Source organism: Vidua macroura, chromosome 10, assembly GCF_024509145.1.
Source record: "Vidua macroura isolate BioBank_ID:100142 chromosome 10, ASM2450914v1, whole genome shotgun sequence".
NCBI lineage: Eukaryota > Metazoa > Chordata > Aves > Passeriformes > Viduidae > Vidua > Vidua macroura.
The window spans coordinates 16,035,496-16,063,018 of record NC_071580.1 but is presented as its reverse complement, the minus strand read 5'-3'; the positions used below and the strand labels follow the sequence as shown (position 1 = coordinate 16,063,018).

At 37.7% G+C, this 27,523-nt stretch overlaps 1 protein-coding gene across 1 annotated transcript in view; it reads left to right on the top strand.

Annotated features, from left to right (window-relative positions):
* The window catches only part of COL4A3 (collagen type IV alpha 3 chain), a 55,301-nt gene extending 31,428 nt beyond the window's left edge, over positions 1-23,873 (top strand). Inside the window, exons 25-52 of the mRNA XM_053986270.1 lie at positions 340-528; positions 1,369-1,537; positions 2,381-2,473; positions 2,950-3,054; positions 3,899-3,996; positions 5,367-5,517; positions 5,629-5,742; positions 6,514-6,681; positions 7,760-7,849; positions 8,432-8,566; positions 9,266-9,364; positions 10,415-10,504; positions 10,888-11,027; positions 12,083-12,209; positions 12,483-12,563; positions 13,177-13,275; positions 14,208-14,258; positions 15,224-15,409; positions 16,052-16,182; positions 16,627-16,699; positions 17,992-18,063; positions 18,185-18,304; positions 19,121-19,219; positions 19,800-20,012; positions 20,678-20,855; positions 21,896-22,010; positions 23,287-23,459; positions 23,709-23,873. Of these exons, the coding sequence (XP_053842245.1) occupies positions 340-528; positions 1,369-1,537; positions 2,381-2,473; positions 2,950-3,054; positions 3,899-3,996; positions 5,367-5,517; positions 5,629-5,742; positions 6,514-6,681; positions 7,760-7,849; positions 8,432-8,566; positions 9,266-9,364; positions 10,415-10,504; positions 10,888-11,027; positions 12,083-12,209; positions 12,483-12,563; positions 13,177-13,275; positions 14,208-14,258; positions 15,224-15,409; positions 16,052-16,182; positions 16,627-16,699; positions 17,992-18,063; positions 18,185-18,304; positions 19,121-19,219; positions 19,800-20,012; positions 20,678-20,855; positions 21,896-22,010; positions 23,287-23,459; positions 23,709-23,793 (3,444 nt within the window). The 3' untranslated portion in view covers positions 23,794-23,873. The remainder of the gene's footprint in view (positions 1-339; positions 529-1,368; positions 1,538-2,380; positions 2,474-2,949; positions 3,055-3,898; positions 3,997-5,366; positions 5,518-5,628; positions 5,743-6,513; positions 6,682-7,759; positions 7,850-8,431; positions 8,567-9,265; positions 9,365-10,414; positions 10,505-10,887; positions 11,028-12,082; positions 12,210-12,482; positions 12,564-13,176; positions 13,276-14,207; positions 14,259-15,223; positions 15,410-16,051; positions 16,183-16,626; positions 16,700-17,991; positions 18,064-18,184; positions 18,305-19,120; positions 19,220-19,799; positions 20,013-20,677; positions 20,856-21,895; positions 22,011-23,286; positions 23,460-23,708) is intronic.
* The last annotated feature ends 3,650 nt before the right edge of the window (positions 23,874-27,523 follow it).

The window sequence follows — 27,523 nt, the reverse complement described above, 5'->3', positions numbered from 1 at the left end:
TCCCTGGGGAAATATTCCAATGTGGAGGAGAAATCTCTAACTAGGTCTAAAAGTCCATCTTTTTGTGCCATGGTCTTACTCATTAAATTGTTATATTATTCCTGCTTGTAATAGCAGAAATGAAATGGTAGCCTTGTCAAAAGAAATAAAAGCAGAAGAAAAAGAAAATACAAAAAAAACCCCAAAACCCTATTCATTGAAGTGTGCTATTACAGAGAATAAAAATGAGAATAGGGAGAGGTATTTAATACTCTGAGGTATTTAATTCTAAACAAAAGAAAACTTGAAAACAAATTACATACATCTAGCACTGAAATTCTTTTGATAACTCTATTCTAGGGACCTCCAGGTTTAAGAGGAGATCAAGGACATAAAGGATCAAAAGGTGAGCCAAGATATGTACATCCAGAAGGGCCAAAAGGTGAGCAAGGAGATCCAGGAGCCAGGGGAGAAAAAGGAAGAAGAGGTTCAAGTGGATTGCTGGGAAGACCTGGCTCTAAAGGATCCAAAGGTTCTAAAGGTGAAGAGGTGGGTATGCACTTTTTGCAATTAATATGGAAGTCATGGAAACCTAAGTCAGTGTTTTATCTTGTACAACACTCTGTTTAATCTACGCAGATATTTCAGCTGAATATCCCCTACCTGACTGAGGGTACTGTCCTCAACTGTAACAACCAATATGCATGAAAGAAGGAGAGGAAATATTCTGATGTAATACCAGAGAGAGATGAGGCCAGTATAGGTACACATTGCTGAAAAACCTCAGTAGTCTAGTGAGCTGTTAGTTTAGATGTGGATACTGGAGCATTTTGTTGGATTTCTATGATGGATAAAATCTTTTTAGAAAGCATTTTCCCGACTACTTATAATGCTTAATAATTCAAATACTTCCTGTTCAGTCTTTATGGGTTAATCTTTAGAGAACTGACCATAAACTAGAATTGTTAGGGCAGAGCTCAGCAGAAACAAAAACTAACTATTGTTGTTGTCTTATGTTGGCTGAGAAACTGTTAACATGATTCAGATATAAATGTCTATAAATGTGAAACAGAATTCAAGGAGAGTCAGGGCTGATGTGTGTTTGTTTTTTTTGCTAAATGTGTTTTAAAACAGAAGAGAAGTGTACAATACAACAACACAGTGATAGGCAATTATATTTCTTTGTAGTATTTCCCTCTTAATAGCCCTCTCTTTATAACCATTGATATTCAAATTTATATTCATTTAATCACATAGGAAAATTTTTTTCTTAAATTATCAGAGTTACTCTGTTACTAAATTAATACAAGATTATAGAGAAATGGGAATTTTGTTAAGAAAGCTGGTGTGGAAAGCAAGTAATTCTCGGTATGCATGTGTAATCATTAGGGATTGGCTGGATCAAAAGGAGATAGAGGACTACCTGGATTGCCTGGTAGACTTGGGCTTCCTGGAGAAATGGGGCTTCCTGGACTGCCAGGTTATGGACCACAAGGAGTAAGAGGTTTTAAAGGCTCTAAAGGAATACCTGGACCACCTGGATTACCTGGAGAAGCTGGTTTGGAACTTCCCTATTTTATTGTGTTTTACCTATGTTAAGGAGTACTTCATTAAAATTGCTGAGATAGATTGAAATCAAAGCCATAATTTATGAAACATGGGAAACTTCTCCTTGCCATGGGACTTCCAGAGCATTGTCCCAACTTTGGTACCTCTGAAGAGAGTAGCAAAAGTCTTAGGGTGATAAGATAATTGAGGTTGGAGGGGAATCTGTACAGTCTGAACTTCATGTCAGCACAGGGACAGCTATGAGATCAGACCAGTTTACTCAAGGCATCATTATCCAGTTGGTCCTTGAAAACCTCCAAGAACAGAGACAGCACATTATCTCTGGGCAGTGTGTTCTAGTGCTTGACTGACCTCTCTGTGGAAACAAAAACTATTCAAATACTCAGCCAGTCATCACCATTAGTGTAATCTAAGTCAGTGGGTTAAATGTAAAGGGCATAACAATTTTTGAGTGCTGGAAACATACTAGTGGAAGAACTCAGCTGAGTGGCAGATATAAAGAAGCCTGCTTAAAGATAATGCCCATTGAGCTTTAGAGTTGAAGATTTAAGCACTTCTCAGTTGCATCATTTTCCTGGTGACTTTGTGCTGCTTTTTCTGCATCTCCCCTAGACTGCAGGAAGGCTGAGAGGAAGACTGCAGGTGTCAATAAAATGGTTTTACTTAATGAAGCCAGGATGTGAAGGCTTTTCAAAATCTTTTCAACTTTCAGAAATATGGCAACTGTAGAAGACTGCATTTTTAGCCAAGTAGATTGATCACTCATATTTTTAAATGCTTGAGATTGACAAACTATATGCCTTTGTAATATTTTATAATGTATTTTCTGAAGGTCTGAAAGGAGAGACCAGTAGGGCAACTCCATTACCTGCATTGCCAGGACCTCAGGGACCACGTGGTTTACCTGGACCCCCAGGAGTGCCTGGTAAGTACAGCACTAAATCAGTAAAACAGTCAAAATCAGAGATTGGTTAACTGTAAGGCATCTTTGCTTGGGTGTTGTAGAACAATAGTCCTTAAAACTGTCCTGAACAGCACAGGAAGTTTTTTTACAGTTTTATGGTATGTTTTTATAGTTGCTTCCGTTTCAAGTCTCACCCCTATAAGTGTGTTTGGAACTTTTCAAGAAGTGGAAGATTCATGTCTACATGTAGCTCTTTCTAGGAGTCTGGAATTTGGCCAGATTGCATAAAAACTTAACTCACAGACTCATAAATGCTTTGACACTGTGAATGCAATTAGCACTTTAACTGTGAAAACCTGCAGTGGAGGAATAGTGTCTAAATTCTAATATAATCTGCAGTTGTGTCCTTATTAATAAAGATAAACTATAACACACATAATCTTACAAGTTGATATGATGTGGTAAGATAATTCAGTTTGTTTATTTTCTTTGGGCAGGTAGGGTTGGAGCAAGAGGTCAGCCAGGTGATCCAGGACATTCAGGACCAACAGGTGACACAGGCTTTCCAGGGCTTGGGTTTCCTGGGAACCCAGGTCCAAAAGGTAAAATACTCTTTTTGATCTTAAAAAAAGCAAAACCAAAAAGAAAATTTAAGTACACCTTAAAATAATTAGCAAGTTAAAAAAAGAAAATCAATGAGCAAACATATAAGGGGTTTTAGCAGTCTTGTAATTTACTACCTCAAAATTGCAATAGAAATTGCTATCTTGAATATTTTGAGGTATTTCAGAGTATGAAGTCTCAAAGCTGACAGTAGGGAAATATTTTTAAAGACATTGATGTTTGCTGGAATACTGCCCAGGCAGGTGCAGCTATCTCATCTGAGTGCTGTACTTAATTCAGATGGATTCTCTTTACCTGGATACGTGTTACACAGACAGAGCTGTATAAATGTCGGTACTTTATTTTTAAACAGTTTTGGTTATGTACAATGCAATACCTGCTCTAATATGCAAATAATATAAAGTATTTTCAATACTGTAAATTTAGCCATTCCTCATGCAAAGTTATAATTCCCCTTGAACCCTAGAAATACTAGGAAATTCTCATAATCCTGTAAGGACAGGAGTTAACAAAAAAAACTCAGATACTGAAACTTGTACCAAGCTGCTTGCTAAAGAGAACAGTAGGGAACTGACATCAGAATGGCTTCACTTAAAAAAGAATGGTGACTTGCTTCAAGTCAATTAATTAACGAGCAATGTTACAGTCAATTTTGAGTGAATATGTAAGGAGCAAGATGCTGTGTGTCACATTAGCTCTGAAATCAAGACCCTCCCTTCAGCTCACGTAAGCTGCATTAGTGTCAGAGGCTCATAACTGCACACATGCAAGTACCCTTTTGTAAAACAAAGCATCTGCACTGCTATTTAATTCCTTTTGCAGGAGATAAAGGACTTGCAGGAGGCAGAGGGCCACCAGGTTGTGAAGGAAAGATTGGAGATCCAGGCCGAGCTGGAAACCTAGGACAACCAGGACAAAAGGTTTGGTTAGAAATACAGCACAAGCTTTTCCATAGGTCCCATTCATTCAATTTTATACTGAGCAAATAAATTAGAAATTGTAAGGGATATAGGAATTCCTTCATTTCTTGACTAGTTATGCACAAACTATGAAATTAAATTATTTCTATAAAAAGGGGCTCAAGCCAAAATTTTAGATCCAAATACAAGATTTCAGAATTCCAAGTGTTTGGGATGTTTTCCTACTTCAGCTTTCAGACCACAGTGAGGATATGGCATTGCCTACAGCTAAGGCCACAGCTGCTGAAAAGATGCCTGTTCAAAAATCCAATTAAGCATATATTTGATGGAGGTCATTGACAAGTAAGTATGTATTTCTTTTAAGCAAGTGCTCTGTTGAATTGAAGCATGAAAAAAGAAGGTTGGAGGTAATACTGCAGCCACTCTTGCTGATTAGCAGAAGCTAATCTACTGATTCTTGACTACTCTGTAATTAGGATTCAATTTTTGAACAAAATATTAACAGCTACATTATTTGAGCATGTGGCATTTCTTTGTCTGTTTGTGCCTGTATGTCATTCTTTTGTGTGTTTTTTGACATGACAAAGGAAGGCAGCTGAGGTTGTGAATTTTTTTTTTAATCTGTACTTGATGCCACAGAACATCTGGATATGAAGTGGCCTCTGTGATCCAAGTATATCATTAGTGACTAGCATAAGCTCAGGTCTACTGACCTGCTTTATGAACATAAGGATTTGCTGGTACTCAAAATAACTAGCAGTTGTTTTGTTTGTTTTAGTCAGTCAGCTAAAAACCTACTAATTCAAACTTTCCAGTCAGAGAATGCACTTGGGACATTTGTGATAAAAATGTTCTTCATGGACAACAATGTTCAGAAGAATGATTAAAAAAAACCCCAATAACTGACTGAGTATCCTGAGGCATATCTGGGTGCTGACCTTGATCATTTAGATAAAAAATTTTATTTAAATATATGACTATGATATAAAAATAACGGAAAAGTTACATTTGCACAAACTTCACCCCCACTTTTAGATAGATGTTCAAAGGTTTTCACAGCTACAGAAGGCATCTCAATGCAGTAAAGACCAAATGGAGGGAAGTGTCTTGCAACTTCTTAGGGCTAGGAGACAAAGTTTAAAATCTGTCTAGATTAATTACTCAGCTAGCTAACAAGGAACATCCAGTGGTCTGCTGAATTGAAGCCATTAGAAATTATAGTGTGAAAGATGCAAAGGGAATAAAGATAATTACCCCAATAAAATAAGGTCATTATTACTCCAGTGGAGAAAATATTTTGGCAGATTTGCAAAGCAGAAAGGATTGTTTACATTTCTCTAGGATTGTTTACATTTCTCTCTGTGTTGCAGGGTGAGCCAGGCATGGTTATTCCTGGAGAGCCAGGAAGAATGGGTTTACCAGGAGGTCATGGCAGTCCTGGCTCAAAAGGTGAAGGTGGACTTCCAGGACTCCCAGGCCTACCAGGGCATCCTGGGCATGATGGTGATGATGGCCTAAGAGGTAATGCTGCCAGAGAAGCTCAGGGAGCACAGCATGTTATTCTAAAGAAAATCAAGTCAAACAAGGTTCACTGAAAGCCTTTGGCTGTGAATCCGCTCTCATGTCTTTTAGGAGATCGTGGCTCACCTGGAGTTCCTGGAGACCCAGGTATTCCAGGGAAACCTGCTGAATGTCTTATTGGCCTGCCAGGTTTGCCAGGTGGCCAGGGAGCTACAGGCCCACCAGGTAGGACTTTCTGACCCAAAAATGCCATTTGACTGGGTGACTCTGGGTTTTGTTTCTGCCTTCCAATGGCCCGAGGGAGCTGAAATTGTTTCTGGATATTGGTTATGGAACACTGTGCAAGAAAATAGGAGTCCATTTAAAAGATGCTCTTTCTGTAGATGGGAGGAAGCACATGCACTGATGAAGATGGATTAAGATTCAGATTCCATTGGGCAGTAAAAAGAATAATCACAAACTGACACAAATTCCACAGGAAAAGGGATAGATATTTGAGACATATCTCCCCTGTGAGACTGAACTTAGATTCTGTGGTTAAATGGGATTGGTAAAGAAATAAATGAAAGTAAAAGCTCAGCTAGGTAGAAAAAGAATCTACCATGCCAAAAGTACCTGCCAGTACTGCATATGATTTACCTTTCAAAAAAACACACTCAGATATACAGCACATTCCTTCTCCTATATATGATCTCAAAAAGGTTTAAAAAAATTATAAAGAAAGAATGCAAAATTGGTGGGGTTTTCATGTTTGAGTTTTTCTTTTTCTGGGAAAGAACAGATTTGTCTACTCTCACTTTTTTTTCTTCTTTTCAAAAATCCCAACCTACAACCCTCATAAGATCTTCTGAACGTATTTGTTGCCTTACAGATCTCATGTTTAGCCTCAAACAGGCAGAATTCAAGAAGAGTGTCATGCTTATGATGTAAAGATAGAGATGAAGGTTTGTTTTTCAGACAGATCTATCATACCTCACTGTCCTGCACTTTTCTTAGGAGGAAGAGGTTTACAAGGCTCAAAAGGAAACCTAGGTCCTCCTGGTTTGAGTGTCCCAGGAATCTATGGAAAGCCTGGGGAACCTGGATTAATAGGTCTTCAGGGAAATATGGGGTTACCTGGTCCCAAAGGACAGTCTGGAAGGCCAGGAATCTCTGGTTTGCCAGGTAAGGTTTCCCCAAGTATTTTTGATGTAGCAACTCAGTCTTTGCAGAAAGGTCATGTTTTTCTAGACTGAAGATGCTGAAACAGTTTTCCATCAACAGCTTTCATTTATCTTTGAGATTTTTATGAAAAATTAATAAATCATTCTTCCTTAAAGGATGAGCATGTCTTGAAGGTCTTCTGATACACTGTGTCTCTTGACACAGTGTATTTCTATAATAGTCTTCTGAGAACAGCATTTTATGTAGTTTTTTATATAGTAATGTATAAATAATACAGTAAGTTTTTATACAGTAATGAAATAGTTATTATTCAAAGCAACTCCCCCACCACAATGGAAGTGCCAAGTGTTTAGTTCTTACTCTGTATCCCTTTTCAAATAATTTGTAATGCCAGCTTCTTTTTCTTATAAGCTCAGATCTAGAGTCTGACAGTCAGATCAAGCTCTATCACTAACCAGAACGAACTTTAAGTAAGCTAAGTGGTCTCTGTAGGGCTGGTTTGTTTTTTTCTTTCAGAAATATGTTAAAATTTGTTTTGAAGAATAAAACAAATCAGTCATATAATGCTTCTTATTTCTAACAAAGATTTTTCTTTAATACCAAATCATTACATTGTGGGAAGGAAATGGTACGTGCCTTTTTATATTGAGAATCTGTAAAGCTTTTGATAAACATGTAGCGCTTGACTCAGTTATGCAAACATAGACTTCTGGTGGCATTTGAGGGAGTTATTTCCCAGCTTGTCTTTGACTCCTGAGCCTGAAAGGAATGTCATTCCCACACATCTTATGACTGATCTCTCATCCCTGTGTGGGTATCTCAGATGCATTATCCTTACTGTTAGTTGTTTAATTCATTGGTAGGAGCTGTTGCAGCTGCTAATTTAGGTAATTTGGGGGTTATAAGTCATGATTCTGTGGTTAAAGATAGGAAAACTGGCTTGGACAGTTACAGAATGGAAAAAGAAAACAAGCAATTAAACCCTGAAATGACAGGTATGTGTGTAGTTTTCTGAAGTAATGTTCTGTTTAACTGAGCTAATACTAACCAATATGTTCCTACTGCTTCAACTCCACAGGTGCAAGGGGAGATCCAGGTGTAATGGGACTGTTAGGAATTCCTGGGCCCCCTGGCATGATTGGAAGACCAGGAAACCCCGGTATTCAAGGCAAGTGACCACTTTATCTGCCTTCCTTATCACTTAGAAAACAGGAATTTCAATGCTCAAGTTAGTCTTGTGGTCCATTTTTGTGTGTGTTATCACTCCTGAGTACAGATGTTGTACTGGAATTTCTTTGAGTTTTGGTAAATTTGTCTTCTGCATATGGACAGTCTGCAGACTGAATGGCATCATATTTTTTAGAAGTTTTGATTTGCCATCTTTTCTTAATTTTTAAGTGGCTGGTGATTTGCTCAATAAAGAGCAGAGAGCCTTTGTGTTGGGTTTTTCCCCTCCTGTGTGGATACCATTATTATATTTATTTGACATACACAAGATTGTATGTTTATTCACTATAAGAAATAATTTCCATGTCTTGCTGGAAAGACAAGCATTACTTGCTACAAGTAATCTGTACTTGTAGGTGTTTTATTGATGATTTGAGCAGTCAAGAAGCTAGTTTAGGTTGGTTTGCAATGTATATTTACATATGTAAATTACAATTGCTCTTGAAGATTGACATTATCTGGTTTGCTTTATTATATCATCTAGTCAGGTCCTTTCAGAAAATTTCACTCTATTTTCTTCCAGGTTCTCCTGGCTTCCCAGGAATAAAGGGAAGAAAAGGATTTCTTGGAGAAAAAGGTGAACCAGGTGATAAAGGTTTTCCTGGACCATCTGAGACCGTGGTTGGTATTGGGGACAAAGGAGAACGAGGTTTAAAAGGTACACATTCATTGTTTTGTCATTAACACTAGTCAGGGTTGTCATCTGTTTTGCAGTTCCAGTGGATTCTAAAATATAGAATAAACCAACTCTACTGCTGAGAGTACTCACATTGTTTTGAAATAATTTTTTCTAAATACTAAAACTGTCTTCTTATTTATGGGATAGTTGGATTTAAATTTAATATTCAGTTCAATTTCAAGAAATCCTAATTTCTTTAAAAAGCTCTTATTTTAATCCTAAATCAGTAGTACCCGGAGGCTTCTGTACATATGTGCTATACATTCATGTTTTTACACATTTAGTATCCTGTGAGCACAGAAATTGCTACACTTACCAACCAGATGCTGGATTGCAAAGACCTTAAATATGTTCAGAAATACTTGACTGCCTGAAGAACTCCTTTGTTTGCAATATTAATATAGACTCTCTAGATGAGCTGCAGATGCTTAACTAATGCTATCTGGCTTTTTCTATTGGTATTTTCTTATGGAAGCGTTCAGGAACTTCCTATTGCCTCCACATGAAAAATACAGGTGGTGTTAGATTTGAGCTTGTGTTTTGCTTCTGTGTGTTCAGAGTGAAAATGCTTTATTTTTGTTTTGTTAGCTTAAAGAGTTATAGAATTTTAAACTTTGTACAAAAGTTATAATATAAGATGACGTTCTGTAATATTTTTTAAATGAAACTTCATTTTAGGAGTTCAAGGCCGAATGGGTGTAAAGGGAGAAAAAGGAGATGTTGGTGTGCAAGGTCCACCAGGTGTTGATGGGTCTGAAGGAATGCCTGGTCTACCAGGTATGGAATACATATATTGAAAATCACTGTGCCATGTGGACAGGGAGGTACTGCTGCTCCAGTGCACACCAACTTGGCTCCAGAAGCAGCACTACATTCTCTCTATTAATTCTCAAGCTTTCCTGAGAATTCTGAAACTGAGCAATTTCAAAAGCTGCATTTTGGAAGTCATAGCTGCTATCACCAAATGATTCTTTGTTTTCTTTCAAATACAGACCATTTTTTGGGATGACAAATAGAAAATAGTATTAAATCCTGAGTAACAATAAAGTCTAAAAGCTGATGAAACCAATGAATAAAAATAAATTTTTCTAAAAGGAAAAAAGTTTGAATTTGCAATATTATTTAAAAATTAATTCTAAAATATTACAATTTTGCACAAAAATATTTTAGGATTGTTTTTAGAATTTCAGACAAATTTCCCTTTTCAAAACTTATATATTTGACTTGTATTTCAAAAGTTAGCAGATTTCCAGTGAAAAGCAGGTTTAAAAATGTCAGGCATTGGCACACTGGAATTTAGAAAGAATGTTCAGAGAATATTTTAGATGCATCTGGATCACTTAGTCATTAAACTGAGTGCTAATTTAGCTAAATTAATCTCAAGATAAGTGAGTGGGGGGGCAAAATTGATTAGGTCACACTCAGGAGCTTTTTACTATATACTAGTCATGAGAAATCTGTAATGAGTAATAATAATGTGATTGTTCCATGTACAAAACTAAACTGAACTGGAGTTCAAGCAATGAAAGGAGAGTCCATACAAATTCATATGCGTAAATACAAATTCAGGATTCTTGATCAAATTCAGCTAAAATATTTTGCAGTGGCTCCCCCTAAGTGCTGTGGTCACAAACCTTAATTTTAATGTTGACACATGAGGTACTTGTTATTTCCTTGGCCTTCTGAAAACAATAATGATAATTTTATCTGTGTCTGGGGCTCCATGTTGACTATCTATAAAATAGTAATACACCAAAAGAAGGTCTGTGGTAGAGGATTTTGTATCCATGACAGTTCTAACATGGCATTTATTTTGTCATCTTGCAGGAGCCAAAGGATTTATGGGTCTTCCAGGGATTCCTGGAAAACAAGGATTCCCAGGTGCACTTGGAGACAAAGGGGACATGGGAATTCCAGGTCATTTTCTTTCAAGACATTATTACAAATTCATAGAGCTCTATAGAAGCATTTGCACAGGTCTGAGCTGTTGGAGTCAGCACACCACACAATTCTTAGCCTGGGATTTATTCTTTAGTATCCATAGACTTACCTTCACCCCCGCACCCCACACAGTCAAGCATTTGCTTGACTTGCAGAATGCAATTCTCCCTCTCTATCTAAATTCTTTAATTTACATATTGTTACATGTAAGAACCTCCTTTTTAGAAATAAAATCACAGTTTAAATTACTTTAATGAAGAATTAATATCTGTATATATAAACAATGGCTCACAAAATATGGACTGTGAAATGCAATTATGATCCTCTTAAGAATGGTATCTGTTTTGGTATTTTTCCAGGTCCAAAAGGTCAGAAAGGATCTCCAGGCTTTCCAGGACCATCAGGTGACCCTGGTCCCCCAGGCTATGGTGGCTTTCCAGGTGACAAAGGAGATCCTGGGTACCCATCCGCTGGGCCTCCAGGAGAACCTGGTCCAAAGGTATAAAGGCAGTGGAAAAACTTTCCTGTTAGCTAGAGCTTTTGACTATAGAAACAGAAGAACATGTAATCAAGAGCTGCAAAGTTTGCAGAAATAGTTGATTTATTAATGGTAAGAAATATGAAAATTCTATTGTGTCATTACTCAGGAGAAGTTTTTTATTTAATTATATTTCACTTCATTTGTGCAAGAATTTCTTATTTTTTCATCTTATAAAGATGAAAAAATGATATTTTCATCTTATAAAGATGAAATATCTTAAAGTAACTTGTTTTCTGTAAAAGTTCCTAAGTTTGTTAAGAACATGGATGTTAAAAAGTACATCAAAACCTCATCTTAGCAAATGCAAAAGTTTTGTAGTCTAAACTTGTACTGTTTGGTTTTGATAGTCTGGTAATATCCTTGCACAAGTTTGATTTTTTGTTTCTTTTTTTTTTCTTAGTAATGTGTATTACATCCAGTATATGTTATGTTTGGTCATATATACATTGCTAAGAATAAACCAGTATTTTTAAGTTAGATGAATTGGATAGTTTAACTCCACTTATTCTGGTTGTTGAATAACTGGAAGTCTTTTTACCTATGAGATGATCTGAAGTGTGTGGCTGAGGCTGTAAATTCTTCTATAAATCCTGTAATCTGTCTAAATGATTTGATTATTTTCAATATCAGCTGGGTAGCCCCAATGAGATTACAGTGAAAAAAGTCAGTAGGAATGCAAGCAAAAAAAATGCATTTCACTATTTTGTATAGCTGCATATTACCTAAGGAATGAATGTTTGGATCAAAAGAAGAGCTGGTAGAATAAAATTGAAGGGAAATCTGTGCCAGGGAAAATATCTAAAACCAATTTGGTTTGTAAAGGTTAAAAATAGATTTTAGCTATGTCTAAAAGATCAATGGTCTTATGAGAAAACCTCATATTTAGTCTGCTTTGTTTTTTGCCTGAAAATCCTAATGAAACATGATTACATGTATTTAACCCTTAAAATTACGTGTGATTTTTCTACTGTTCACTGAGATTCTTTACCTCTGTGTGTGCAACCGTTTCTCAGGGAGATCCAGGTCTCCCTGGAGTTTTCGGCAGCAAAGGAGAAAAGGGCTCCGAGGGTCATCCAGGACTTACAGGAGTACCAGGACCACCTGGGATCAGAGGGGAAACTGGAGGTGCAGGAATCCCAGGTATGGGGTACTTTTGGAGGGCTGGCGAGCTGGTGACATGCTTGTAGAAGATGATTCCTCCAACTGCACGGGGTGCCTGCGGGGATGGCACACTGAGTGACATCGACTGCTATAAACCTCAACAGCTTCTTTGTGGTCAGGGCAGCCAGGCCAGCTTGTGTCACCTGGGGAAATTTTGCAGCTGGCCAAAGAGAAACAACAGCAAAGCTCTTAGAACTGAGTCTGGATCTAGGGGTGATGCCACTTCCCCTCTGCCACACTTTCTTCTCACAGGGAAGTATGGACCCCCTGGAGATGCTGGTGTGAAAGGATGCCAGGGCCGCCCAGGACGGCAGGGAGTCCCAGGCCCTCCTGGTATGGTATATAGCTTCTCTCCTAAATCACTGCCCTGGATTTGGGATTTCATTTCACTTTGAGGCTTTTTTACTTCCTTTTAACAGCCCCTTTTCAATGTTATCAGTTCAGCTGAGGCAAAAAGTTTTAATTTTGTTTCACTACTGGAACACTTTTTGCCCTTTTTATTTATAAATACATATCCAAGGGTCTCAAGATGTGATATCCACACAATTAAAAGAAAGGCTTAATTAGTTTCATTTCTACCTCCTATAAGAGGTAGAAAGATACAGGTAGATGAAGAGAAGAAAACTAACTGGAGTAGAAAAAGACAGAGTTGTAGTTGTCAGCTAAAGTAACAGAACTAAAACAGAATTAAAAATACACCTCAGGGGCAGTGTGTATTATGTAGGAACAGAGAGGCATGCATTGAAGGCTTTATTTCTGTGCAAATAGTAGGGGTGTTAAACCCACTGAAGTCCAGTGAGCTCAATACAAGCTACATGCTCCTCTGTACCAACACAGCTACCCCTATCTTTGAAGTAGCTAATTAAGTTTTAATAAAGGGAGTCAAATCTTCTCACTGCAAAATTACAGAAGTAAAAGTTATATTGTGGTCCACTGTAATTCACAGGTGCTGTTGGAGTCCCTGGAAAACCTGGACTTGTTGGTGAAAGGGGTACTCAAGGTCAGGATGGTATGCCTGGTCCCCCAGGAGTAAAGGGAGAACCAGGTAACAGCAGTGAAATATTTTCATTCTACTTTACAATTGGGTTTTTTCTGTAATTGTAGTGACAAGGATGATTTGGGAAGGATTACTAAGGAGCTTCTGTGCAGCCAAAGCTAAGTTTATAAGTATAAGGTTTTCTATGTAATTTTTGTACATGCTGTCAACAACCCAAGTGCATTACAAATGCTCCATTCTACATGTGTTGTAATGTCACCTAATAATGTTCATGTCTGCAAGAGTCAAAGTACTGCTGTTAACAGTTCTTATGGGCTTAATCTCAAAGAATTTAAAAGAACCAAAATCATTTCAGAGGATTACATGAATATAAAATAAAAGGAATCACAGTGTTTTCCTGCATGAATAGTGAAAGCTTCCATGACCTAAACCTGGGGTTGTGAAATCTTTCATTTAAAAGTCACTCCTGATGTTATTAATGTTCAGATAGATTTAGTCCTACACTGAATTCTGACAGAATTTTACATTGAAAACTGTTTATTTGCATGTTAGTATCAAGAAGAAACTGAGAAGGCATCCATAGTATTTAGAAAGTATTCTCATGTTGAAATAATCACCGTTTGAAGTCATCACTGTTAACATATTTTCTTTTATAGGTGTTTATATTTGTTTTTCTATTTTTCTTAATAACTAAATTAAGTACAGATATTTTTGGTTTTTTCTCTGAAAAGAAATAGCTTCTTCTTGTAGAATGTACCTCAAATAAGACTGACCAATAAGAGTTCCTCCTATAAATAAAAACTTTAAAATATGTTTTTCTCTATAGAAGAAATGGAAATAATACATTTTACTTTACGTACAACTAAACTCTACCTTTTGATTCCATGATTTCTAAAAAATTGTATGAAATATTAGAAAACTGTGATGTTTTCTAAAAATTATTTTGGACTTTGAGTATAATGTGACTTAATATTTTACAGGACCACCAGGGAGAGGGATCCCTGGTTTTCCAGGTATTCCTGGACGTAGAGGTGAGTTGTCTTTTTGAAAAGCAGCAGCTTAATTTTTAGATCCCAGAACCATCAAGTCCCCTCCTGCTTTCAGGTGCTTGAAATGGCACTAAGAGAGTCAGAGGAATTCAAGAGTGATTCTGTGCTTTTGATTAATGGTTTGATCCTATATATTAAATGTCAAGTGTTGTTGCTTGTAAAGTTTAGATTGTTGTAAAAGGCAAAGAAGCTGACTTCTGTGGTCTTGTGAAGGTGACATACACATTCTAGAGCTTTTGAAATGTTATTGTGATATATAATTTGATTAACAGAGTATGCTCCTATCAAAACAAGATCTTTCTGAATAACAAGCACACTTTGAGAAAGCTGCAGTGGTTGCATTTTAATTTTGTTCATCTTCCCTTTTATATTGCTAAACAGAAGGGACTCTTCCCATTTTTTAAGTTTTACATTGTATTTCTAGTGCTGGTAGAAATCCATTGATTTGCTTTATTCAAAAAAGTAAAATTAAAGCACCCTAAGATCGACTTCAGAACAATATCCTTTTGGAATAGACTCTTATTTTGTTGCATTCATATTGATGCTTCCACCTGGGATTTAGTTTAAAAGGATTTGTTAGCTCTGATGAACAAAGAAGCATTTCTTCTACTTATTCATCAATAAATATTCCCTTCTCTGGTCTGTTTATCCTCCTCTCAAGTTTATTCCTTGGGATGAGCAATCTCTGAAGTGGAGTGTTTTGTTTTTTTTTTTTTTTTAATTTGTGTTTTTTTTTTTAATTTAAAAAAATGGTTTGTACCTTTCTGTGAGTCCTGTCTTCTCACAACTCTTTTGCTTTAGGGTAGCAAGGTGGCTTTGGGAACTTCTCTGTACTAAAAACAAGGGCTGAATTCCACCTTTGCCATATAGGAAACATGTTTTTGGAGTTGTCACATCACCTCACTGTCTTGACAGCCATCCCCACATGTAATATTCACCCTTTGCAGGAATCAAAGGGGACATGGGACTGCCTGGTTTTCCTGGGCCTCCAGGTGTGAAAGGTCAGCAGGGCGATCGAGGACCCATTGGACCTCCTGGCTTAGTGGGGTTACCTGGATTTCAAGGCACCACAGGCATGGCAATCACTGGCCAGAAAGGGAACAGAGGTATTCCTGGTGCACGTGGAAGACCAGGTGTGTTGTTGGAACTCCTTATTTGTCTGAAAGGATATACTGATAATTGGAAGTAGAAGTCAGCCTATCCAGAATTCAAGATTGAAAAGGGTATTCCCTCAAGAGAGTACCATAATTAAACAGGTTTCTTTAGCAGTTAATGCAATATTACCATTGCAAGCAACAGGATCTATGCAGTGGCATTTAGATTAAAATAACTCTTTCGAGTCCACCATATTGCATTATCTTGCTTTCCTCCTGTGTGGTCCGTGGGGCAGCCAAGATCCAACTTTAACAAACTGAGATAGCATGAGTGGCACTTAGGGATATGGTTTAGTGAGCACATGGAGGTGTTAGGTTTTCAGTTGGACTCGATCTTAAAGGTCTTTTCCAATGTAAATGTCTCTGTGATTCCAGACTTAACTACAGCTGGAGGATATTCAAAAGCCTGTAGTGTTACAGAGTACTGTACGTTCTGATCTTGGATTCAGTTAGCAGGCTAGGAAAATTTGATTTTTTTTTAAAGTGTGTATATTTCCTTGGAAATCACTGAAGTGATAAACATGAGTATTGTTATGGAGCCATTGAATGTTGCACTCTGTTGTGTGTAATCAAGGTGAAAAGCTGTTGGCAGTAGTCTTCATTTACTCTGTTTCTGTATAGGTGCTCCTGGCTTTCCAGGCCTTCCTGGTCTTTCCACTCTCAGCGTGAAAGGAAGCAAAGGTGTCCGAGGGGCGGATGGAATTCCAGGGCCAAGGGGCCCAGCTGGTGACATTGGCCCTCCTGGTCCCAAAGTCAGTGAAAGGAATAGTGTTTCTTTCTTACTGCATTGATAGTCTGCTCTTACCAGGAAGACAGAATAATACCCATTAAAAAACTCTCAAAACAAACAACCAACCCAAACAAGCATTCCCTCCCACCCATTTTCACAAAAACACCTTGTAATAGAGGAAATAAAAAAATGGGTATGAGAAGCAAGTTTTATGGACTTAAGTGGATCAATAAGAATTGGGTTTTTTTAATTCCTGGTATGTCATTTCCTGGGCTGGTCTGTATTACAGGATAATCTGAACAATAATATGACAATTTATAACATGCTTAAAAGTGAAGCAGATAGTACTAGTTATGGCATATGCTGTGAACATAATGCTTTGAATATTCTGAAAAAAAAAAATAAAATGTATTTCATTGTCTGAAGATGCTGCTCCTGTTTATTACTGATGTTCTCTGTTTTGCAGGGAATTGAAGGTCGATCAGGCTATCCTGGTGCTAGAGGGTACCCTGGATTTCTTGGATTCCCAGGTGTAAAAGGTATTCATATATTTATTAAGTACACTCCTGTGTGCCAAATACAATCATTTGCATGTTGAGTTATAATGGTGTTTGTGTATGAGGGATTCTAGAGAGACAAGGTTTTGCCACAAAAATCAGGGTGAAAGTCAGCTCTAAATGAAAGCATTCACTAAGAGTTTTCACTGAGGTACTGGGTGGGTCCTAACTTAGGTTCAGGTGAGGAAGGGCTGACACAACAACAACCTCCATTTCAGGCAAATTCAAAACAAGTTTATCCTTAGTGAGTGATGAGCTGTAAGGACTTTGGCACTGAGTCTACCAATTGGAAATATCCCACCACTGCTAGAAAATGTGACTTTTTGACAACCTCTTAGCTACTGAACTTGGGAGCATTTAATCATAATTACAGCACTGGGTCCTTTGTTTGCTGTAAGAATAGTTCCAATTATAATCTCATTTACGGTTCATCAGCAGATGAACTGTTAAATGTATTGACTTCATTAATTTAATTTTCCTGAGGGTAAGTTGAATCAGTAGCTAAAAATCCTTTTAATTTAAGACAATTTTCTAGTGTTTTAAATATCATGTAGACCTGCATTACTCCAGTATTCTCATTTTCAATTGCATGATTTACAGTCCGACAGAATTATAATTACCCGTTTAACCTACCTGTTAGTGGTCTATGCTAACTATTGTGCATTTTAAATTTGTTCTAATTGGCAAAGTCACCACACAGACAGTAATCTTACTTTCTTTAACCAAAAACTCTCATTTCACATATGTCAAATCTCCTGATGTGCTATTAAAAATACTTTTCGTTAATTCTTTTGTTTCAAGCAGAACTGTGGAGCATAGTCTGAATGTAACCTCATATTGTGCTCAGTGAAAAGAATCACTTATCAAATTTCTCAACAAAAACTCTACAGCTCTCTTAAACGCTTCTGCATAACTGACAGTAGGGTTAAAGGGAGCTAAACTCCACTTGAAGGCTGCAAATCCAGTGACAAAAACATGTAAGATAGAACAGATATAGTCTAAAGTTGAGAATTTAAACTAGGTTTATGGACCAACCTTCATATAGACAGGCATAACAGTATCATCTTATAAATGAAATGCACTTGATCTATTAATTATACAGTTGCAGCAGAGGTGAAGAATCCCACTTTCACATTTCCAATGAGTCTATAGGCTGTGTTACCCTTTGGGAACTTTGCATGGATTATGCAGGACTCTTCAACAAGCCTCTGAAACTTTGACAGTTGTTTTGACATTTTAAACCAGACAGATATATCTTTAATCTTCTCTTTTAGGAGAAAAGGGTAACCAAGGACCCCCAGGACCACAAGGTGCAGAAGGGCCAAGGGGACCAAAGGGCCAACATGGTAACCAACCCTTCTCCTTCCAATACCAGATGACTTAAGTTGATTTATTTGGTTTGTTTTGTAGTTTGTTTGCTTTCTCTTAATGTAAAGCAATAGATCTTCATTATATTTTTGCTGCCAGGCCCACCTGGATTCTCTGGAAAAATATTCTCCATCCCAGGAAGCAAGGGTCCTGCAGGACTGCCAGGAATCCCAGGAACACCAGGTGATCAAGGAATTCAAGGGATTCCTGGACTACAAGGTGATTTATGCTTTTACCTCTATGCATGTCTGTGTGTGCTGCTTAGGAGAACATTTTGGTTTGGTGGAAAAACTTCTGCACATAAATTTGACATGTCTTTAAAATCTTTACCATATTTAAAAATAGCTCTTTGTACCTTGTTAACACCCTAATATGTATAACCTGTCCCATTCCATCTGCCTTCCACCCTTGCAGTGAGTCAGTGAGTACATCCCTCAAGGTAAGCCTAAGGAATATAGTGGATGAAACCCTTCCCCATTTTCATACAACCAGAACCATGCTCGGGATGTTTGTCATTTGTGGGGAGGAGGGAATTACCACCTGTACTAGAATTACTATAGATGTGCTCCAGTGTGCTTGTCTGTCCTAGTCTGGGGGTGGGAAGGAAAGGACAGGCTGGCTTCTTCTCATTGGCACCAGAAGTGAAGCTTGCCACAGCTGTGAGGAATGGGGAAGGAAGGAGAAGGTAGGGTGATGTGGATATGCAGTGGGTATCTGGCCACCCTTCCCAATACTGCAGCTTTGCACCCCAGGCAGGGAGCTCTTCAAGGGGGCAGGCCTCTGCTGAAGTACATTCATTTTCTACAGTACATCCAATATTTCCTTGTAATCTTCCTGATAGGAAAGATGATGACACTTGAACTATAGATAGTGTGAAAACTTAGTAAGTTCATGTTTTTTTCTAACACAGCTAGATTTATGTGGAGATTTTAACTTTATTCTTTACCAGTTATTATAATATAGAATAACTACTGCCATATGCCTCTAGGTTTTTTTTGGGTTGTTTTTTTTTTTTTTTTCTTGATTGCAATTTAGGACCCAAAGGAGTAAAAGGTCTACCAGGACGTTTTGGTCATCCAGGACATCCAGGATTGCCTGGTCCAAAAGGAGACAGGGGATTTCCAGGACAAAGAGGTACAGGAAAGCAGAATCTCTGTTTGACTGGCACTGAATTTCAGATAAATTATACTGCTGATTTCTGTAAATCCTTCCTCTTACATGTATTGAGATTCTGTAATTTACAAAACATTTACAGTAACTTTAGAGACATATGAAGCATATTCTTAGCTTTTAACAGATGCATGTTCACAACTGAAACAATAATTTACAGAAATATGCCTTGACTGTGCTCTTCTGTTATTAATCACTTCTATTTAGTCACTTGAAATCTGTAGATACCAGGGTGCCTTTTTATTACATCAGAATAGAACAAAATATTTTTATTTAGGCATCACGAGATGTTTTTACTTTAAGTTTTTTTTTTTGTAAAAATGGCCATGGTTCTTTAAAATACCTCACTATGCCATGAAGCTATGCAGTGTAAAGCTGCCTGAGCTAAGTCTGAAGGAATGTGGAACAAATACTACCAGTTTTTAATTTGTATCTTGTTATTGGTGGTTTTTTATTCGTTTTCAAGCAGTTTCACTAATTTAAAAGAAATGAAAATTCAAACAAAATTATAATCCTTGCAGACATATTTATTTCTCATCCACAGGACAGCCTGGATTGATTGGCTTTCCAGGTCTGCAAGGGTTACCTGGACCACCAGGTACTACCATTGCTGGTCCAACAAGAAAAGGATTTATCTTTACCCGGCATAGTCAGACAACAAAGATTCCTTCGTGCCCACATGGGACATCCCAGATCTATGCTGGCTATTCACTGCTTTTTGTACAAGGAAATGAACGAGCACATGGACAAGATCTTGGTACTGTATTGGTAAAAAATTTCAGATTGTTTTCTTAGAGTCCAGTAATGCTAAATTGTCCTGAAACCAAATTTACAGTAAGTGTCTGGGATAGACATTGGTTTCAACCATCTGTCTCCAGAGAGTGGCCTGGAGTCCATTCAGGAATCATAGTTCAAAAGACATCTTTCCTTCCTGCATTCCTATATTCATTCCCTTGTTAATATCCCTAGAGTTTTTTGAGGAGGAATTCAGTTACTTATGGATAGGTGTCTAGTATAAACCTTCACAACATTTGCACAGGGCTGACAGTAACACCACAGGATGTGAAGGAGAATCCTGTGGGTTTTGGAGCCTAAGTGGGATACTTTAGGGTGTGAATAATGTCACCAGAAAATTTTGTTTAAGCAGCTGAATCCCTGCTACTGTGTCAAGGGCTGATACCATTCAAGAAGATTGTATTATTTTAACAGATTTTGTTCTTAGCCCTTGTTTATTATATAGATATTTTTGTATAAGCCAGAAGCACTTTGCTCTCAGATAATTTTACTGAACAGACTCTTCTTATAGTTAACAACTGTTTTAATCCTCCCTTTAGTAGATTGGGTGCCATCGTGTGTCTCTTCTGGTCACTGCACTAAATTTAATCTCCTACTGCCACAAACCTCTCCTCTTTTGTCTCCCAGGAACAGCTGGTAGCTGCTTGCAGAGGTTCAGCACCATGCCATTCTTGTTCTGTAGCATCAATGATGTTTGTAGCTTTGCTTCTCGCAATGACTACTCCTACTGGCTGTCCACTGCAGTGGTGATGCCACCAGACATGGCACCCATTTCTGGCAGGGCACTAGAGCCCCAGATAAGCAGGTAAGAGAATAAGAATTTTAGCTCTTCTGCCCTGGAACCACAGAGGCATCATAAATTGTTTTAAGTGGCAAATCTTAGGCAAGACCTGCCTGTCTCAGCCAGTAAAAGCACTGACTTCATCAGCCTGGTTTTTGATTACTCACCTAGGTATGTCAAATATTCAGTGATACTCTCAAGAGTTGGAATAAAGCTAGAGTCCCACCACAGGGCCTATTGCTGCAGAGCCAGCATAAGAAAATGGCACACTATGTGTCCTACTGATTGCAGGGATTGCTTTCTTAAGACCCTATCATTATGGATATTAGAGACAGACTAAAATTAAATAAAGACAGCTTTGTTATTTAGAATTATAGCACAAATCAAGTTCTGCTTTCAATTCTGGATGATGTATTTACTGTAGTTGGTGAAGAACATTGTAAACTGAGCTGAAGGTTCTCAGCTATGAAACACTGTTCTGCAAGTGTGGCCCTTCCTAGTTGTTTGGAGTAGCTGAGAAGGATGGAGAACAATATAAGAGAAAAGTTCTAAAAGCATGAAAGACCGAGAGCAGCAAAATCCAAGGTGGGAAGGCAGGCTTTGCACTATTCTGTCCTGCCCTACCCTGTTGTAATCCAGTAGCTCAGCTTCAGTTTCCTCATTTAGGAAATAAAGATTACTTTTTCAAATCTTAGCAAATAAAGGTACAGAACTTTGAACTAAACCAGAACAACTTAAAGTAGTGAGCATGTGAAAAAGGTAACATTTTGCTCATTACTTCGTTAAAGGCAAAGTTAAGAAGCTCAAATGTTCTGGAATTACTTCCCATCTTAGAACAGTTTTAGGGTGGTGTTACTAGTAGAGATTGCAAAGCAATTGCAAGGTAAGGTATATGGGTTTCCTTCAATTTACTTCTCATTAAACACACAAACCTGTGTGACTAGGAGCATTTACATCAAGGTATGCTGTGCCATGAGGCAGCTACCATCCTAGAAGGCACAAGTTTGTTCTGCTGTCATGTTTTTCCTTGTGTCTGCACTGAATGTATGTGCTTTCCTTCACAGGTGTGTTGTCTGTGAAGGAGCTGCAATGGTAATAGCAGTTCACAGCCAAACAACTGTAGTTCCTGCATGTCCAGATGGCTGGATGTCTCTCTGGAAGGGTTTTTCTTTTGTTATGGTAAGGATATAACTTGAATTATTCTTTTTATGTCCTCTCATTTTCATTGGTGTTTTCAGCTGTTCATAGCTCATTTGTTTCTTAATAACTGTTAATTTTTTTTTGCCTCTTCCAAGAAGGAGAAAATAGTTCTATCAATTCCTATTCAAATCCAAAAGTATAGAAACTGCTATTCTGATCTGTTCACAAAAATAGGTGGCATAAGGAAAAGTAGAAAAGATGAGAGAAGTACTAAAGGACTTTAGTCAGACAAAAAAAACTGCATGCATTCACTTTCACATGTTATGCTAAGATCTAGGAAACAGGTTTCAGGAGTGGAGTGGTTAAACTGGTCCTAAACACAAAAACATAGAAATAAGGGACCAAATTCCATGCCAGGAAGTTCTTTTAAAAATCAGATTTGTGGCTGACGTGAATAGAAAGGTAAAATCAAAATAAATGCAGAACACTGTCTGCACAAGACTGCCTCAGCAATTTTGATGCCATAATTATATATGAGTGAAGAAAGTTCATAATGGAAGTGCAAATTGAGAACTGCATATGAGACTAACAGTGTATTTATAATAGGGGATGTAGCATTTCATCTTTCTTACCCATGTTTGTGGGATGTTATAGGGATTGAAAAATGAAGGTAGAATTTTAAACCTCTCTTTTTTGCATAATGTAAAGCCCTTTTAGGTCTAGAGTGAAGTTTTTGTTTCTCCTGCAATTTGGCCCCAAGTAGTAATAATAATAAACTTGGAAAAGAATGAGAGAATTTTTTAGCATTTGGTTAAAACAATTCACTTGTTTCCAACATCAGCAAAGTTAGATGGTTCTAGGCAATTTTAAACTGTTATAAATTACTATAGAGCAACTTCTACAAGCATTTACCAACATCAGAGAAGGAAAATGCCTTTTCTGCTTTTTGTGTTTGGAGAAGTGATCACTGCAACAAAAAATATGAAAACACACCCCCACCAATTTGGTTTATTTGTAATGTAGTTACTGTTGTACTCAACTGGACAGAAGCCAGCTTTCTAGGCTTTGTACTGGTTAGTTTCATGCATTTAATCAACCTGAAAAAGGCTTTTGCAGGGACTTAAGAAATGCCATAACTGCTTGAGTTTTCAGAAGGCTTTTGTGCTTAATTTTAAGTTTTATCAAATGAATCTGCATTCATTTTATTTTGTCCACAGGACATATGGTATGTTTTAAGAAAGAGGGGTTTTTTTTTGCCTGCAGTTTACTAAAATCTGATGGACAAGTTCTCATCAAAATGTTTTGGTGGTTACAGTACACAAGTGCTGGCTCAGAGGCTTCTGGCCAAGCACTGGCATCTCCTGGATCTTGTCTGGAAGAATTTCGGGCCGTCCCATTCATAGAGTGCCATGGCAGGGGGACATGCAACTACTACACCAATTCCTACAGCTTCTGGTTGGCATCATTAAATCCAAGAAGAATGTTCAGGTAAACTGTACTTCCCTTCATCCCAGTGCCCAAGGAGACAATAAAAGCCTGCAAAACCTGTAGGGGCTTCCTTTATAATTCCCTTCAGGTTAGGCACCCCTCTTTGTTAGGTGCAGTCATTTTGTAGCACACAGATGTTTGAGCTGAGAATTTCAAGGTTGTTGTCAGTAATTCCATATCCAAAGTCTCATTGTCTCTCCCTGTTTTCTAAAGAAAAAAAAAAATGAATGTTTGGGTTTTTTCTTCTAGGAGACCTGAGCCACAGACTTTGAAAGCAGGACAACTAGAAAATATCATCAGTCGTTGTCAGGTCTGCATGAAGAGACCAATCTAAATGGTGGCCACTCTTCACAGAACATGAAACTGATTTATTACAAAGAATTGCCTAACTCTGAAGAGCTATAATTTATTGAAGTCCTGCTGCATCTGGAAAGAAAACTATAAACTGGCAGTGCAGCACTGTGGTGAGGTAGGGCAACAGTTTGACTTTTGTCTTTGGCAAATGACAAAGCACTTTGTTGGAGGAAGTTTATAATGGCATCTGCAGGGGCATCTGCTGAACCTTGTCATTTCTGAGCTGCATCTTCACCATAAAACTACAGCATCACCAGATCTTTAATGAAAGATGTCAATGCTGCCTTGTGTCATGTGCTTTTCAAAGAGCAAGACAAACTAAATGCTCCTGTATCAGCTTACATATGTTCAGTGCTCCAAGTGGATATCATTTAAGATGACAGTCTGGCACTTATGAAAGATAGGGTTCAATAGGAAATACTTTCAGTGCACTTTTAACTATATAATGATTCATTAAGAGTTGTTTTGGTTTGGTTTTTCTTGTCTAATAAACAAGTATCTCCCCATGTACCTCACCCTTCCTCTGGCTGGCAAACAGGAATACAAAGGTTTTTGTATCACTGTGATGATAATGGTGCTTGAGTGGCCAGAGAGGGAGCGCAGCAAGCGCTGGGCAGGCAGGACAGTGGTGACAGGCACTGGCTGTGTGCTCCAGAGTGACTGTGGCTAAGGGCTGACTGAAGAAAGTGTTGGAAAGTTTTCTGTAGATTCCATGGCTTTTGACATTGATCATGCAATCTTTGAGTTCTTCAATTTGGCAGTATTGGGCCTCTATTAATGATCACATGCTTTTGTCTCTCCTGGAGAAAAAACTATTTACCATTTAATTTGGGATTTGGTTAGAATTAACAATTACTGTATGGCTCAAGGGCTCCCATGGCATTATCGGGTTATCACACACCCATCAGAATGTGATTCCTAACAAAATCTATAATACTTCCATTTTAAGTACTTCCATTTTTAAGTATTTCATATTTATCACAAATTGTATTCTGTATTTAAGTATTTAGCACACATATCTGCAAATGAAACCATTTATTCCATCCAGATAAACGTATGCATCCAGAATTTTTTAAAAGATTGATATTTAAATTGTACCATCTACGCACTGACTTATATACAAGAGAATCCAACTGTAAATGAACATAAATACTTGAAAAGCACTTTCATTTGTGCATATAAATTATATAAAATTGTAGCTCTGAGGTTTTTTTAATATTTATAACATTGCACTTGCAAGGCTATTTAAAATTGTAATGTTGACATTTAAAATGTTAATATTTTTTAATACTTGCACAATTTATCAGAATTTCAGTATTTAGTGAAGAAGCCTAATTCATCTGAATAGTTCTGTAAATGCACCATTTTAAATGTAGGGTCTAGCAATTCAGTGAAATAACCAGGATTTCTCATTTAGATTTTTTTTTAAGCCAGTGAAATTTTATATTGTTTCTGGTAAAATATTTCCATTGTGTTTGTCAGACTGTTTGAATTTTCAGTGTTAACCTAATTAAGAAAAGGTTTTGTCTGTGTTCCATGCCAATTTCTTATGATGGAGCTAACATGAAGATACCATTTATATGAACTGAATGGATATTTTAAAATTGTTTGCTTGAACAGTCATAGTAATTCTGTTTGCAAGGTATAATTGTGAATTTACAGGGTTTAATGAAGAATCTCTTCGCAGATGCACTACTGATAAGAAGGTATTAATGTCATATTAATATTTAGTCTTACATTGAATCAAGACTGGGGTTGAGGTTATCTTCCTGAAAACAGTCACATACTAGACTTTTCCATAAACTCTGAAGTTTGCTTTAAATACTCAAAGACCATACCTGTTGCTTGGTAGGTAGTTGGGGTGCTAGTGGTTTCTTTTTTTTCATTACTGCTCACTGTAGTCATCCAAACATAGAATTGATGACTGTGGAGACTTCCACGTAAAACTAGCTAGTAAAATGCAAATGTGAGTACCTGAGGCTGAAGTCTGCTGGAAATGTGTTCAGTAGAGAATAATGTGTAAGAAGAAGGGAATGGATTGTAGCTTTGAAGTCCAAAGGTAAGTTACAGAGAATTATGTCTCATAGTATAGCATATAACTGGAAGTTGTGCCTTGTTCCCAGTTTTGGATTCTGCTGCTCATTTTTTTTGTGGCCTTCAACAAGTTACTAAAGAAAGATGTTGATAAATAGCTCTAGATTTTGAGTGCTCAAAATGAGTCTTTCTTTCAAAAGCGTGAAATACAACTGCAGGGACACATGTTTGTCAAGCCTGGCATAACACAAGCTAGACACAAGAAATCAAAGAAAAACTTGGAAAAAGTTGATGTTAACTTCTCACTGCAGCTGCAGGTCATTTTATTTCCCTACTGCTAATGGTTGTTGTGAGGATTAGTTAACTGATGTCTGTAAATGCTTTGGGAGCCTTAACTGGAAAGTGCTGATGAGGTGCAAGCTGTTAATATATTGTACTGAAAGAATGGACACATGAGAAACTGGGAATAATGAGCAAACAATGGGGGCTGTATTCTGCTAAATACAGCCAAATAAAGATATTTTGACTAAATAAAAGACCCATTTCCATGTTGGCTTTTTTTTTCGTTTCCATTACTAATGCTCTTGTCCACTACCAGTGCATACCAAAAAAAGTGTTATCTAAAACACAGGGGGTAGGGTTTGTCCTCAGAAAGACACTCAGTCCCTCTGACCTGGGCCACACTCAAAGTTTAGCACTTCAGTGTAAATACCCAAGCTGGGTCTGTGCATACCAGCTTTCTTCCTACACAGGATGCTGTGATAAGCTGGGGTTTTTCTTATCACCTGGTTCAGGGCTGTTCTGGATTCAGTATGAGAGTTTACACTGCTAACTGCTGATTTTTATTGCTAACACACTGATGGTTAGGTTGTTGCTCAGTAGTGTTTACTCTTAAGTCAAGGACTTTTCAGTGTCCCATGGTCTGCCAGTGAGGAGAGGCACAGAAATGTGGGAGGAAGCATGGCTGGGCCAGGTGCCCTGAACTGGCCAAAGGGCAATTCCACACCATAGAATGTCATGCCAGTGGATGGACTGGGGAAATTACCTGGAAACAGGAGGCTGATGGTGGATCAGGGACCAGCCTGAGCAGCAGGAGTTGAGCAATTGTATTATCACTTGTCTTACTTGGGTTTTAGCTCCTTCTCTCCTTGTCCTTTTTATTACATTTCGTAGTAGGTAGTATCATTATTATTACTTTGTTTCAATTATAAAACCATTTTTACCTCAACATGTGTTCTATTTTTTTTCTTGATTCTCTCCTCCCATCCCATGGTGAGGTGGTGATGTGGGGAGTGATTGCAATCAGTGTGCAGAAAGAAAAAGGCACAATCTAAAATTATTATCAAGGGTTCAGTATGAAAACAAGGAAGACAAACCAGCAGAACTGTGTTGTATGCAACATGCTTAAGGATGGCCTTTTAAATCACTGATCTCAAAATCAAGGATATCTGCAGTGAAATCTGAAGACTGTCAAAAAAAGTAACTTGTGCAAGGACCTGTACATAATGCAAAAAATGGAAAGAACATCCTGAGAGGGGAGGGGATACAGCCTGATACAATTATTTTTGAGCTGGGACAGAAGACAGGGGGCAGGGACAGTTGTGACCCTCTAATGGTAATTCATAATGTGATATTACACTAGAAATCCCCACTGGAGCTTTTCTGGAGGATTTCTC